Genomic DNA, 16,127 nt, shown 5'->3' on the forward strand with positions numbered 1-16,127 from the left:
GACATATAGATGGCTCAACATCACTGATCATCAGGGAAATACAAATCAAAATTACAATGAGATATCACCTCACACCTGTCAGAATGGCTAAAATCAACAACACAAGAAACAACAGGTGTTGACTAGCATGTGGGCAAGGGAGAACCCTCCTGCAGTGTTGGTGGGAAAGCAAACTGCTGCAGCCACTGTAGAAAACAGCATGGAGTTTCCTCAAAAAGCTAAAAATAGAACTACCCTACAATCCAGAAAGTGTACCACTAGGTATTTACCCAAAGAATACAAAAATACTCACTTAAAGGGATATATTCATCCTGATGTTTGTAGCAGCATTATCTACAATAGCCAAATTATGGAAATAGCCCAAGTGTTCATCAACTGATGAATGGAAAAAGAAGGTGTCGTGTGTGTGTATGTATGTACACATACATACACACACACGACACCTTCTTTTTCATATACACATATATACACATGGCACATTACTCAACCAAAAAGAATGAAATCTTTCCATTTCCAATGACATGGATGGAGCTAGATAGTATTATCCTAAGCAAAATAAGTCAGTCAGAGAAAGACAAATACCATATGATTTCACTCATATGTGGGATTTAAGAAACAAAACAAGCAAGCAATGGGGGGAAAAAAGAGTGGGAGGCAAACCTAGAAACAAACTATTAACTCTTAACTATAGAGAACAAACTGATAGTCTCCAGAGGGGAGGTTGGTGGGGTGGATGAGTTAAACAGGTGATGAGAATTAAGGAGTGCACTGGTAGTGATAAACAGTGGGTGTTCTATAGAATTGTTGAATCACCGTATTGTACACCTAAAACTAATATTATACTGTGTTAACTAACTGGAATTTAAATAAAACCTTAAAAAAATAAAATGAAATAATTTTTATTTTGGGAACAATATTATGAAGCTATTTGTTGTAGTTATATCAAAATATAAACTTTATTCAAATAATTTAGATCTTTCAGTTAGAACAAATACTTTATATTATTATCAAAACAAGTAAACAAAAACTCCAAGTAAACAAAGTTCCATAAAAGTGTAAGACTCAAAGTTATACCAAATAGGCATAAGAACCCAAAGACTCGGTCACCTCAAAATGAAACTCACTTGTCTTTGATTTTCAAACTACACAGTGTTGGCATTTTTCTAAGAATTGTACAGAAAGAGAAAGAAATGGAAATCACTCCAATCAGGAAAAAGAACCAAACCTCTGCAATTAATAATATGTTATCATAACCTATAATCCACAAAAACATAGATCTAATGACTGTGCCTTTGTCATCAAAGAAAATGGATTATTTTCTACTAAGAATGGCAGATGAAGAAACAAAAAACTTGTATAATTGAATAAAGCCACAAAAATGTTTGAGTTATCTTATGCAGGATGGAAAAAAGGGAAAAATAAAATAAACAGCTTCCTGAACGGAGAAAGACACAACATATTAATATCAAATGGGGAAAAATAATGTGTGAGTTGAATGCTAAAGTCGTGGCTATTAGTTGCCTCAGCAGGGGACAGGACAATTATATGGTAAGAATAGGAGTGCTGATTTTCTTCTCTAAATATCACACACACTGAAGGCCACCACCTATTGCTTACACAAGAATGCCATTCTATCTTTTCGAGGTCACCAAATAGATCATTTTCCAAATAAAAGATCCTGTATTCAATAGACTATGAGTGCCATGGGGCCTGGGGCTGTTTCATCCATCACTGCACTTAGCAGTGTAGCCTGTGAATAATGACTTCTTAATACATATCAGTTTAGTTATCGAACATACTTCAAATGTGAGAACTCCCAGAAATGAAGGACTCAGAAATGTGGTTACCCTTGAGAAAGGTACTTTCACCACTGATGTATATTGCTTGCTAATCCCAACCTAATTTTTTAGGCGAATGTGGAGCTTAAAATTCCCTTTAACCATTATATCTCTGATAAAAAATTAACTCCACTGTCTATATGGTCCTATAGAAGATAGCTATATCCAATCTCTGGTGCTATCAGTTTTCAAATACCTGTTTGGATGATGATGATAGAAATACTACTTAACAGATGAGAAAAATACAATCTGAAAAACTAAATATCTAAAGTTTCTATATCATCTCAGTGGCAGAGAGGTAAAGCAAACCAAGACTTTTATTAGTCCAGAGTCCACTCTTTACAGATTTTTTATTCTGTTATCTTAAAAAGTATTTTCCATTACGTCAGAGTGATAGACACATGTTTAACCGTCAACATATATTTCTAAATATATTGAACACATAACACAAGTGATAGCTATTATGTCTATATTATTGTTTAAATTACTTTTTTTATGTATTTGAAACCAACTTGCAAGTGTTGAGTAACTTCTATGTGCTAGACATCACACAAGTATTTTAAAATATTACCTCATTTAAACTAATCTCTAACATTCATAGTCTCCTAAGATGTAAAAATACTCGATTTCTGACATAAGAAACAACACACTCAGGTAATACGTGGCAGGAAGGCCAATCAGCTCACAGATCTTACACCCTCAAAGACAAATCGTGTGTCCTTTGCTCCATCAAGCTGGATACTTTAATCAGGACATTTTCAGCATTTTATCACACAAAAGGACTTTTCAGAACAAGATTACAGCACAGGAGTGGGTGATTGAGTGCTGGCCTGATTGTTGATGGAACAGCCTACACTTTCCAGGGAGAGATGAATCAGCAAGTGACCTGGACACTTGAAGATTCTTCATCGTGAACTGTCTTTGTGGTAATAATATAAACCCATTACCAAATTATACATGCTTAACTTGTTTATTAAAAGGCATACTGAAAATGTTTTCCTCGTTACTGTCAAATACAGCAGTTCGCAAAAAGAGACCAGACCCCTTTATGTGAAAGGACAGTGAGACTCGGTGGCCAAATAATGTTGCTCAGGTAACATGACAAGTCTGCTCACTATGTCTGCTAAAACAGTTCCTGAGATAATATTTTAAAATAACATCTTTTGGGGGGTGTCTGGGTGACTCAGGCAGTTAAATGTCTGACTCAGTTTTGGCTCAGGTCATGATCTCAATTCATGAGTTCAAGCCCCACGTTGAGCTCTTCCTGTGAGTGCGGATGGAACCTGCTTTGGATTCTCTCTCACCCTCTCTCACTGCTCCTCCCTGCTGGTATGCCCAGCCACTCTTTTTCTCTCTCTCAAAATAAATGAATAAATATTAAAAAGAAAGGAGAGGAGAGGAGAGGAGAGGAGAGGAGAGGAGAGGAGAGGAGAGGAGAGGAGAAACATTTTCTTGCCAAAAAACAAAATAAAACAAAAAACCAACCATCTTTGGAAATTGAACTAAATCCAACCATAAAAACCCCAGTTCTCAAAAGGAATACTTAATACATGGTGTGGCCCATTACATTTTGATATTCAACAGTGAGTTTGATTTCTTTTTTTCTTTTGCACAGAACAGTTTATCACTAATACTGTTCTTTCTATGATTCAGGGTGTTACACCAAAACATTCTCTCCTTTGGGAATAGATTTAAGATAAAAGAACACAATTTAATAGGTTTTCTTTATCAAATGTTAAAAAAGGGAACTACAGACTTTAGCTTCAAAAGAAAAAATGTTAAAAAGTAATGTTATAGAGAATTTAAAAAAAGAAACAAAAACACTGGACTCTCTTTTGATCTAGCACAGAAAATTTCACATTAAAAATATTTTGGGTGTACCCGTGTGGCTCAGTTGGTTAATCATCTGACTCTTGATTTTGGCTCACATCATGATCTCACAGTTTGTGACTTCAAGCCCCACAGGGGGCTCTGTACTGACAGCAGGAGCCTGCTTGGGATTCTCTTTCCCTCTCCCTCTTCCCCTCCCCCACTTGCACGCTCTTGTTAAAAAAAGAACATATTTATACTTTTTCAATTTGCAGTTTTGACACTGAGTCATTTATCTGTTTTGTTCCAGATTCAATAAAATATTTTCAAGTTTTCATTTGTAATTTATTTTTGTACTTTGGTTTTATCAATAACCAGATCTGTTATTAATGTATTTACTGAATACTGAGTGCTGAATATCATATCTCAGCATTTATACATGCAGAAGAGTGTAATCAGGGTATATACATAGAATAATTGTCATTTTTTTATTCTCTAATGCCTTTTTGAGATGGTTTCCAGAGTACTGAGAAAGGGAACATATAAACACAATGAACATCCTTCCACTGGGCTCAAAAGTATGTTCTTCACAAGCATTACTTCTTTTCAACATTATCTACTAGTTGTTTTTTTTTTTCTGGGGGTGGGGGAGGCTCGGCTGTTTGATTTACTTCTAATCTTGATCAGAATTCACTATTTTTTTTGGAAGGCTTTTGGTACAATTTGCATATAGAAAACATCAGGCCAAACTTTCCTTCCTCTTTCCCCGTCTCCAGCTATTACCTCTAAATGCTCTTCCCAGTTCCATGCTTTGGTAATGCATTTTTGATCCAGAATTGTTGATGAAGGTTTTAAGTAGGAGAATAAAGTTATGTTCTGACAAAACAAACTGATGCTCTTTTTTCAGTCACCTGTTTTCTTTACCACATTGTAGTAGAAGACAGTCTTATTCCAAAGAATAAAACTTGGAAGATCCTTTCACTTCTCATTGCTAATGTAGCTAATGGCAATTTCTTTTGCTTTGTCAGAAACAACAGTTTCGTCTTTAGCCCTTTTGCTTTCCGTCCTGTCAGATATTTGTTTCAGGTCACGTGGCACCAACTGACCACATGACATCTACATCACTAACACAGAAGCCTTCCCCCCAAAGGATCTCACCTGTCGAATGAAAATAAACTCTGTCAACATTTGACAACTCATATCCCTTGACTGATCACTGCTTTTCCTGAAACCTCTATGGATTCTAAGATCTTTACTTTGGGCTATGAATATACTCAAACCATCAAGAAAATATAACACCTTTTTGTAAATAGAACATTCTTTTAAAAATTTTCTAATGAATCTAAAATTCATACTGATACAATCTTAAATTTTCTGTGATTGATGACTTAAATCTTAATATGTTAATTCTTCCACCAAATGACTTGACGTTTTGTGGACTCACATTCAGGTTTACTTAAAACACTGTAATTTAAGTGTAACTTCTACAAACCCTTTTATTAGTTTGCCCTGGGGTAGGTATATCAAAATGCCATTCTGAATATAGGATATTGTCATGAATTTTAGAATGTTTAATACAGGAATATCATATCCATTTCACTTTGTCTGCCAACTGCTCTTAATTAGTAAGGAATGTCGAGAGCACTGAGTTGAGAAGCACTCTGAGGCCACATCACAACTCACTGGGAATAAATGTCATAGAAATGTCTATGAAAGGAGGGGGTGCGGAATAGGCCTGTATTACAGGTATTTTCAATCCAGACTGACAGCACAAGAACTCGCTTTCACTTTCAGCACCAACAGTTGGTTGTCTTTTTCAAATTCTAGCAGATGGTGTTGATAAAATCCACCCTGCCTGTGAACAAACACAACAACCCTTGCACCATACCCTCTAGGTTGATGTGGCATTCGTTTTTCTTAATTAAACTATCATTGTTAGGAAGCATCAGAAGAATTCTCTGAAAGCAAGGGTTTCGTCCAGGAGAGACACTATGTAAACTCCCGGCAAAGCAATAAACAGATCATTACAGGGTTATCAGCCCCCTGCAAAGTTATAAATTAAAGAATCAGTATGCTATCAAGTGGCAAAGAGCAGAGGAAGGAAGCCGTGGACTGAATAGTCTATCTTTTCTTTTGAACTGAATGACAACCACATGAAATCCAAATACTCAATGCCCCTATTCTTTAAGTTTAAAAAAATTTGCTTAACGGGAGATAAATTGCTCCTTAGAAAATTAGATCATGTGCTGTATGAAGTCTGACTTCATACACTCTAGCTTTAGCCAGTGAATATTACTAACACGCCATAACTACTTTTAAGGCTAAAAAGGAAAATTATTGCCTCATTGAAAATGTTCTTGCTCTAGATAGTTTTTATTTTTAGCTAGTCTTTTGTGAAATCTTCTCTTAAACTGCTGTCCCTACCTGAACTTTCTTCCTCTCAACTGGGAGGAATTAAGCTCATCCTGATCAAGGTGCCTAACACATTCTACAGATTCTGATAGTAAAGCAATTATCACACATTATTGTAATTATCTGATGACATAATGATTAGACCCACTAGAACTGTATGCTTAAAGGCAAGACCTGTTTCTTACTCATCTTTTGATTTTCAATACATGAAATAATGCTTCACACAGGTAAGGGCCATAATAAATATATGAGTAAATGAGTAAATATAGTAATTGGTATTATTGTTAACGAGAAGAAAAGGTAAGCTTGTCAGATTGAAGTTGAGCAGGCAGAATTTCCAAAAACAGTGGGTGCCATTTTTTTGATAGATGAAAACCATAGAGGTAAAATGAAAGTCAAAGGAAATAATAACCCTGAAGACACTTGGGGATGAGATACAGAGTACATACTCTGGGAAAACAAAACTGTCATAAGTAAATAGAGGAACTGGTTTTAGGGTTAGACTTGGATATAAGGATACTTGATATTGTCAACTCACTTTTTGCTGACTGTGATTTTTTCTTTAGAGAGGAGATGGTAAGAAGTACTAAGGAAAAAGGGTAGATAGAGCCAGCACACATAGTAACTTGGTATGCATTCAGTTCTTTACATATGCTATCATATTAAACTCTAACAGCACTGTGATGTTGGTATTTCTATCTCTTCATCCAATTATAGCTAAAAAATAGTTTCCAAAAATAATAGAGTTTTCATTCAAAGGCTCTAGCCAATAAGGGAAAACTAGTATTTAAACTTATATTTTTCTGGTTCCACAGGCTGGTATCTGAACTGAGATGAAAAAGGAGTCCCAAAATAGAAAGTAATATTCAGGAGTACTGGTGGTACTCCACTGAAATATCTTAAAATGCTTCTGGGTTTTAACTACCTTAATAAGTCCTTTTGATTTAGGAAGTTTTACACCTTAAAATAGTGACAATAGTCTTTTGACTGATACAAAAATAACTCCATTTCCCTTCTTATCATAAAAGTAATTTTGAAGAGAGATGCAAATTATTTTGGTGAAGTAAAAAAACGGTAACAAGCTTAGGCTTTGGAACCAAACAGAATGGGTTCCAATCCAGGATCTCCACCACACCCTAAATTGGGAGAAATTTGCCCGGATTCTAACATTTCTTCACATCTTATAAGCAGAGATTCCAACTGTCCTGCTCTTTTTACTAGACTATCTTTTCAAAGATATTTGCACAAGAAATAGTCTCAGAAGACAGTGTTTTCCACTAAAGGGCAAGTTTGCTTATAAGCCTGAGGGGTAGAGACAGGGCCGCCCTCCAGAGCAAAGAGAAGACATGCTCATTATAATGATTCAATTTTCCTAAGCTCATGGTTCTTCTCCTATAATACCGCTAACCATGTGTGCTGATACCCTACACTCTTCATATCAGTCTATGAGAATTAGGGCTTAGAGAACCAGCACAAATGTTTGTACTGTGGCTGCTGACACTCCTGCATATAATAAAATCTCCTTCATTTCTGACTCAAGAGTTTGGTGTCTTCTATCAATACCCAAGAAACTGTAGCAGAGAAATTTGTGAGCTTGCAAGTCCAGTAAAATCTGACTCTATACTTCTGGGCATTGACTAACTGAATGACCTTGAGCAGTTATTTCAAAAGTTTTGCACTTTGGTTTTGTACTGTAATGAAATTTAAGAGTGACTACACTTATAATTTTCTTAGTACACTATAGTGATCAAATGGTATACTACATGTTCAAATAAATGGTAGCTAATAGTAGTCAGAGAAATAGCAATGGCCAAGGCAGCAGGATTAGAAGCAGCAGCAACAGAAGCAAAGGTAGCTAACACTGAAAGAACGCTAATGTGCAGCAGATATTTTACTAAGTGGCAGGTATAGGTTTTCTTACCTAATCTTCACAACAAATGCAATAGGTGTTTCCCCTCTCTCTCTCTCTCTCTCTCTCTCTCTCTCTCTCTCTCTCTCTCTCTCACTGGTTAAGTGAGATAAATGAATCTCAAAGAGTTGATATGATTTGCCTGAAGTAACTCCCATGGTCATTGTCAAAGCAGGGATAAGAAGCTACCTGTGTCTGATTTTCAGGGATCTCTCCTACATGCACTTGTAGCCACATGTTGGAGAGGAAGCTACAAAGGAACTTAGATCAGAAGTTGGATATTCCTACCGCCCATGTGTAAAGGAAACGAATGCGAAAAAATAAAGAAGATATGAGTCACTTATCTTGTTTGTTAGAAAAAGCTAGCCCACAGAAAACGATATAGGTCTCCAAAATTTCTGTGGGCAAGATTTATCCATGAATTCAGCTTCCACCAAGTAGAACATGTTCTTTCAGGCACTGTATTTTGAAACTTTGTCCACATTAGAGGATTATTAGGTTTCCCCCATTATATAAATAATCTTTATCTGTATCCATTAAGAAAACAATATAGCATTCTTATTTCACAAATTCCCAAGTAAGTCTTCCACCAGATATTTTTTAAAAATTCAAAGATTCAATCTATATTTCAAAATGTAAGCAAAATTATTACTTTTACAGACTAATTAAATTTCAAAACATTATAAACTTCATGTTTTCCTAATGTAAATATAAGGACACATACATACACAATGTATGCATAAATATGTATATAAATGTAGAGATGCACTGTTTCATTTCACAAGCAATATCTTATTTTGGCAAGCATTTTTTTCTAAAGCAGTCATGTAGTATACATTTATATAAATAGTTATTGTTTTAAGCTTCACATTTTATAAAAGCAATAAGCACCAAGAGCCTAACATATTTTGCAAATATACTGTCTGATCCCAACTCTCGCTTTTGAAATGTATTCACTATATCAAACAGATATTCAGTCAGCATAAAAATAAATATGATTTTAACTTTACCTCTGCATATGGGAACAGGAAAATCCCATGAGGCTGTATTAACTGAATTGGCTATACAGGTGAGTTGAGGGTGGCCATCGAGAATATATCCAGTCACACAGCTGTAGCGGATCTTGTCCCCAACATCAAACCGTGTACCATATAATACACCTTTGGGTGGAACTCCTGGATTGCCACAAGAGCTACTCTGCAATTCTAAAACAGGGGGAGAAAAGAAGAGTTTACAGTTATTTTAATACAGATTTTAATGTTTTAGATTTTTAAAATTATATGTAGATACAGATATCTCTTTTCCTTTTAAAGAGTCACAATAAAAAGAAATGTTTTTCACTTCAACACATGTAACACAGAGGTATGGAAAGGGAACTAAATTTTACCAAAAAGGTATTAGGTTTCACTCTTAGTGTTAGAAAAATTTTAAGATTTTAAAGTATTTAATCTTTCTAGCAATTTTAAAAATCAGTATTACTCATACACTACAGGTAATTAAAGCTATGATTAATACCATGTACATGGCTTCTTCAAAGTCACATTCTACTAACACAGTAATAAGCAAATCAAGTTTCATAAATATGCTCCCAATTCCTTTGATGCTTCTGCTTAACCCTAAACAGGTGCATTTCTCTGGAAACACATACATTTGGGGTGGATATTTATTTTTTCCATTTAAATAAGAAAAATATAGCAAAGAAATGGACATATTTTTCAAATTGTAGATATTAGCCCAGAATTTCCAATTTGTTTATGGTAAACTTACAATATTAATAAGAAATGCATACAGTTGTGAAATTTTAAATAGACTGATATATAAAATACCTGCAAAATGCCTGATATGTTAGGATATTTTATCTCGTGCCTTATTTTATTACTGGATGCTTAAAAGTATACAAGTATGCAAATATAAGAGATTTTTTAAAATAATATATATTTCAGGGAAAAATCCAATTTCACTGTAAACGAAAACAATGGAAAGAAAATATATACAAATAGCAAAACTTACAGAACTTAACAAGGTTAGGAAAGAATTATTCTTCCTGATGTTATTTTCTAAATTTTTATTACCTTTATATTATTTCATACTCTAAATAATTATCAATACAGATAGAAACTAATGAATTAGGAGTTGAAAGGTGTTCAAGTTTGGGTAGGCTATAGTTTAGTTAATGGTATTATACAAATGTTAATTTCCTTCTTTGATAATTATGCTATGTTACATAAGTAGTTGATATTAAGAGAAGCTGGATAAGAGTATAGGGAACTCTGTACTATTTTCACCATCTAACTGAAAGTCTGAAATTATTACAAAATAAAAAGCTAAAAAAAACCCACTACAACACAAAAATGAAGTATGTTTCCATTTTGCCTTGATAATTATCCCATTTGTGTAGTAAATTCCATGCAATGTTATTTTCTATTAAACCAAATATCTATAAGCCACCATAATATTAAAAATGTCAATGGCAGAAAATAAAAATATCATATAATATGTAGATGTAATTTTACAAAAGTTATGGTCACTTATAAATAAGAAGTGTCCACGGAGCTGAAATTTCTATTTTTATTCATAATAGGTTTATATTACTTTCGAAAGTGTTTTCTAAATGAACATTACTTTTTCTGTATAAACTTTTCAATGATAGTGGAAAAAAATCAGTGATAAAGTTCAAATGATATCAGTTTAATCAATGGAAAATGTATTGAGGATTTATATAATTTGCATTACATATATTAGAAATTAAACATTTCCTTTAATTTAAGACAATTAGAGTCTGAAGTATCCTGGGAAGATGGTGGCGTAGGAGGACGCTGGGCTCACTGCGCGTCCTGCTGATCACTTAGATTCCACCTACACCTGCCTAAATAATCCAGAAAAACGCCAGAGGATTAGCAGAACCAAGTCTCCAGAGCCAAGTGCAGACGAGAGGCCCACGGAAGAGGGTAGGGAGGGCAGAGAGGGGGTGCGCGCTCCACAGACTGGTGGAAGGGAGATGGGGCAGAGGGGCAGCCCACCGGCCGGGCAAAGCCCCCCAGTCTGACTGGCAAAAGCAGAGGGGTCAGACGGAGTGTGTTCTGACAGCAAGTGGGACTTGACATCTGGAAGGTTATAAGCTAACAGCTCTGCTCAGAGAACGGGAGGGCTGGAAGACAACTAGAGGGAGAGTTGTTGAGCCCTGGATGACAGAGCTCAGCTTGGCCGGGGGGGGGGGGGGGGGGGGGAAGGGCGCTCGCCAGCACCATCTCCCTTGCCCATCCCCCAGCCAAAATCCCAAAGGGAACCAGTTCCTGCCAGGGAACTTGCTTGCACCTTGCAAACACCCAACACTGGGCTTCTGCGGATCCATCCCTCCAGCAGGTGTGACTCCCTCCTGGTGCCACGGGGCCCCTCCCGAAGCGGATCTCCAAAGGAAAAGCGAGCTGAGCCTGCCCCTCCTGCCCCTGTGCACCTTGCCAATCCACCCCAGCTAATACGCCAGATCCCCAGCACCACAAGCCTGGCAGTGTTCAAGTAGCCCAGACGGGCCACGCCACCCCACAGTGAATCCCACCCCTAGGAGAGGGGAAGACAAGGCACACACCAGTCTGACTGTGGCCGCAGCGCTGGGCTGGGGGCAGACATCAGGTCTGACTGCAGCCCTGCCCACCAACTCCAGTTATACATCACAGCACAGGGGAAGTGCCCTGCAGATCCGCACCACTCCAGGGACTATCCAAAATGACCAAATGGAAGAATTCCCCTAGAAAAAACCTCCAGGAAATAACAACAGCTAGCGAACTGATCAAAGACGATTTAAACAATATAACAGAAAGTAAACTTAGAAAAATAGTCATAAAATTAATCCCTGGGCTTGAAAACAGTATAAAGGACAGCAGAGAATCTATTGCTACAGAGATCAAGGGACTAGGGAACAGCCAGGAGGAGCTAAAAAATGCTATCAATGAGTTGCAAAATAAAATGGAGAAAACCAGGGCTCAGATTGAAGAGGCAGAGGAGAGAATAGGTGAACTAGAAGATAAATTTATGGAAAAAGAAGAAGCTGAGAAAAAGAGAGATAAAAAAATGCAGGCGTATGAGGGGAAAATTAGAGAACCAAGTGATGCACTAAAAAGAAATAATCTATGCATAATTGGTATTCCAGAGGAGGGAGAGAGAGGGAAAGGTGCTGAATGGGTACTTGAAGAAATAATAGCTGAGAACTTCCCTGATCTGGGGAGGAAAAAGGCATTGAAATCCAAGAGGAACAGAGAACTCCCTTCAGATGTAACTTGAATCGATCTTCTGCACGACATACCATAGTGAAACTGGCAAAATACAAGGATAAAGAGAAAATTCTGAAAGCAGCTAGAGATAAACGTGCTCTAACATATAAAGGGAGACCTATAAGACTCATGACCGATCTCTCTACTGAAACTTGGCGGGCCAGAAAGGAATGGCAAGAGATCTTCAGTGTGATGAACAGAAAAAAATACACAGCTGAGAATCCTTTATCCAGCAAGTCTGTCATTTAGAATAGAAGGAGAGATAAAGGTCTTCCCAAACAAACAAAAACTGAAGGAATTTGTCACCACTAAACCAGCCCTACAAGAGATCCTAAGGGGGATCCTGTGAGACAAAGTACCAGAGACATCACTACAAGCATGAAACCTATGGTCATCACAATGACTCTAAACCCATATCTTTCTATAATAACACTGAATGTAAATGGACTAAATGCACCAACCAAAAGACATAGGGTATCAGAATGGATAAAAAAACAACACCCATCTATTTGCTGTCTACAAGAGACTCATTTTAGACCAGAGTACACCTTCAGATTGAGAGGATGAGGGGATGGAGAACTATTTATCATGCTACTGGAAGTCAAAAGAAAGCTGGAGTAGCCATACTTATACCAGACAAACTAGACTTTAAATTAAAGGCTGTAACGAGAGATGAACAAGGGCATTATATAACAATTACAGGGTCTATCCATCAGGAAGAGCTAACAATTATAAATGTCTATGTGCCTAATACAGGAGCCCCCAAATATATAAATAATTACTCACAAACATAAGCAACCTTATGGATAAGAATGTGGTAATTGCAGGGGACTTTAACACTCCACTTACAGAAATGGATAGATCATCTAGACACATGGTCAATAAAGAAACAAGGGCCCTGAATGATACACTGGATCAGATGGACTTGACAGATCTATTTAGAACTCTGCATCCCAAAGCAACAGAATATACTTTCTTCGCGAGTGCACATGGAACATTCTCCAAGATAGATCACATACTGGGTCACAAAACAGCCCTTCATAAGTATACAAGAATTGAAATCATACCATGCATACTTTGAGACCACAATGCTATGAAGCTTGAAATCAACCACAGGAAAAAGTCTGAAAAACCTCCAAAAGCATGGAGGTTAAAGAACACCCTACTAAAGAATGAATGGGTCAACCAGGCAATTAGAGAAGAAATTAAAAAATATTTGGAAACAAATGAAAATGAAAATACAACAATCCAAATGCTTTGGGAAGCAGCGAAGGCAGTCCTGAGAGGAAAATACATTGTATTCCAGGCCTATCTCAAGAAAAAAGAAAAATCCTAAATACAAAATCTAACAGCACACCTAAAGGAAATAGAAGCAGAACAGCAAAGACACCCCAAACCCAGAAGAAGAGAAATAATAAAGATCAGAACAGAAATAAACAATACAGAATCTAAAAGAACTGTAGAGCAGATCAATGAAACCAAGAGTTGGTTTTTTTGAAAAAATAAAATTAATAAACCTCTAGCCAGGCTTCTCAAAAAGAAAAGGGAGATGACCCAAATAGATAAAATCATGAATGAAAATGGAATTATTACAGCCAATCCCTCAGAGATACAAGCAATTATCAGGGAATACTATGAAAAATTATATGCCAACAAACTGGACAAACTGGAAGAAATGGACAAATTCCTAAACACAAACACACTTCCAAAACTCAATCAGGAGGAAATAGAAAGCTTGAACAGACCCATAACCGGTGAAGAAATTGAACCAGTCATCAAAAATCTCCCAACAAATAAGAGTCCAGGACCAGATGGCTTCCCAGGGGAGTTCTACCAGACGTTTAAAGCAGAGATAATACCTATCCTTCTCAAGCTATTCCAAAAAATAGAAAGGGAAGGCAAACTTCCAGACTCATTCTAGGAAGCCAGTATTACTTTGATTCCTAAACCAGACAGAGACCCAGTAAAAAAAGAGAACTACAGGCCAATATCCCTGATGAATATGGATGCAAAAATTCTCAATAAGACACTAGCAAATTGAATTCAACAGCATATAAAAAGAATTATTCACCATGATCAAGTGGGATTCATTCCTGGGATGCAGGGCTGGTTCAACATTTGCAAATCAATCAACGTGATACATCACATTAATAAAAGAAAAGATAAGAACCATATGATCCTGTCAATCGATGCAGAAAAGGCCTTTGACAAACTTCAGCAAACTTTCTTAATGAAAACGCTCGAGAAAGTTGGGACAGAAGGAACATACTTAAAGATCATAAGAGCCATTTATGAAAAGCCCACAGCTAACATCATCCTCAATGGGGAAAACTGAGATTTTTTTCCCTGAGATCAGGAACACGACAGGGATGTCCACTCTCACCACTGTTGTTTACCATAGTGTTGGAAGTTCTAGCATCAGCAATCAGACAACAAAAGGAAATCAAAGGCATCAAAGTTGGCAAAAATGAAGTTAAGCTTTCACTTTTTGCAGATGACATGATATTATACATGGAAAATGCGATAGACTCCACCAGAAGTCTGCTAGAACTGATACATGAATTCAGCAAAGTTGCAGGATACAAAATCAATGTACAGAAATCAGTTGCATTCCTATACACTAATAATGAAGCAACAGAAAGACAAATAAAGAAACTGATCCCATTCACAATTGCACCAAGAAGCATCAAATACCTAGGAATAAATCTAACCAAAGATGGAAAAGATCTGTATGCGGAAAACTATAGAAAGCTTATGAAGGAAATTGAAGAAGATATAAAGAAATGGAAAAACATTCCGTGCTCATGGATTGGGAGAATAAATATTGTCAAAATGTCAATACTACCCAAAGCTACCTAAACATTCAATGCAATCCCAATCAAAATTGCACCAGCATTCTTCTCGAAACTAGAACAAGCAATCCTAAAATTCATATAGAACCACAAAAGGCCCTGAATAGCCAAAGTAATTTTGAAGAAGAAGACCAAAGCGGGAGGCAGCCCAATCCCAGACTTCAGCCTCTACTACAAAGCTGTCATCATCAAGACAGCATGGTATTGGCACAAAAACAGACACATAGATGAATGGAATAGAATAGAAACCCCAGAACTAGACCCACAAACGTGTGGCCAACTAATCTTTGACAAAGCAGGAAAGAACATCCAATGGAAAAAAAGACAGTCTCTTTAACAAAAACTGCTGGGAGAACGGGACAGCAACATGCAGAAGATTGAAACTAGACCACTTCCTCATACCGTTCACAAAAATAAACTCAAAATGGATAAAGAACCTGAATGTGAGACAGGAAACCATCAAACCCTAGAGGAGAAAGCAGGAAAAGACCTCTCTGACCTCAGCCGTAGCAATTTCTTACTTGACACTTCCCTAAAGGCAAGGGAATTAAAAGCAAAAATGAACTCCTGGGACCTTATGAAGATAAAAAGCTTCTGCACAGCAAAGGAAACAGCCAACAAAACTAAAAGGCAACCAACAGAATGGGAAAAGATATTTGCAAATGACATATCGGACAAAGGGCTAGTATCCAAAATCTATAAAGAGCTCACCAAACTCCACACCTGAAAAACAAATAACCCAGTGAAGAAATGGGCAGAAAACATGAATAGACACTTCTCTAAAGAAGACATCCGGATGGCCAACAGGCACATGAAAAGATGCTCAATGTCGCTCCTCATCAGGGAAATACAAATCAAAACCACACTCAGATATCACCTCACGCCAGTCAGAGTGGCCAAAATGAACAAATCAGGAGACTATAGATGCTGGAGAGGATGTGGAGAAACGGGAACCCTTTTGCACTGTTGGTGGTAATGCAAATTGGTGTAGCCACTCTGGAAAACAGTGTGGAGGTTCCTCAGAAAATTAAAAATAGAC

General features: G+C 36.9%; 1 protein-coding gene across 3 annotated transcripts in view; it reads right to left on the reverse strand.

Annotated features, from left to right (window-relative positions):
• The window catches only part of CSMD3 (CUB and Sushi multiple domains 3), a 1,242,212-nt gene that overhangs the window by 927,220 nt on the left and 298,865 nt on the right, over positions 1–16,127 (reverse strand). For all 3 annotated transcript variants that reach the window (XM_042973241.1, XM_042973240.1, XM_042973239.1), the window contains exon 4: positions 8,979–9,173. In XM_042973241.1, coding sequence (XP_042829175.1) covers positions 8,979–9,173 — 195 coding nt within the window. The remainder of the gene's footprint in view (positions 1–8,978; positions 9,174–16,127) is intronic.

The sequence above is a fragment of the Panthera tigris genome, chromosome F2 (genome assembly GCF_018350195.1).
Source record: "Panthera tigris isolate Pti1 chromosome F2, P.tigris_Pti1_mat1.1, whole genome shotgun sequence".
Taxonomy (NCBI): Eukaryota; Metazoa; Chordata; class Mammalia; order Carnivora; family Felidae; genus Panthera; species Panthera tigris.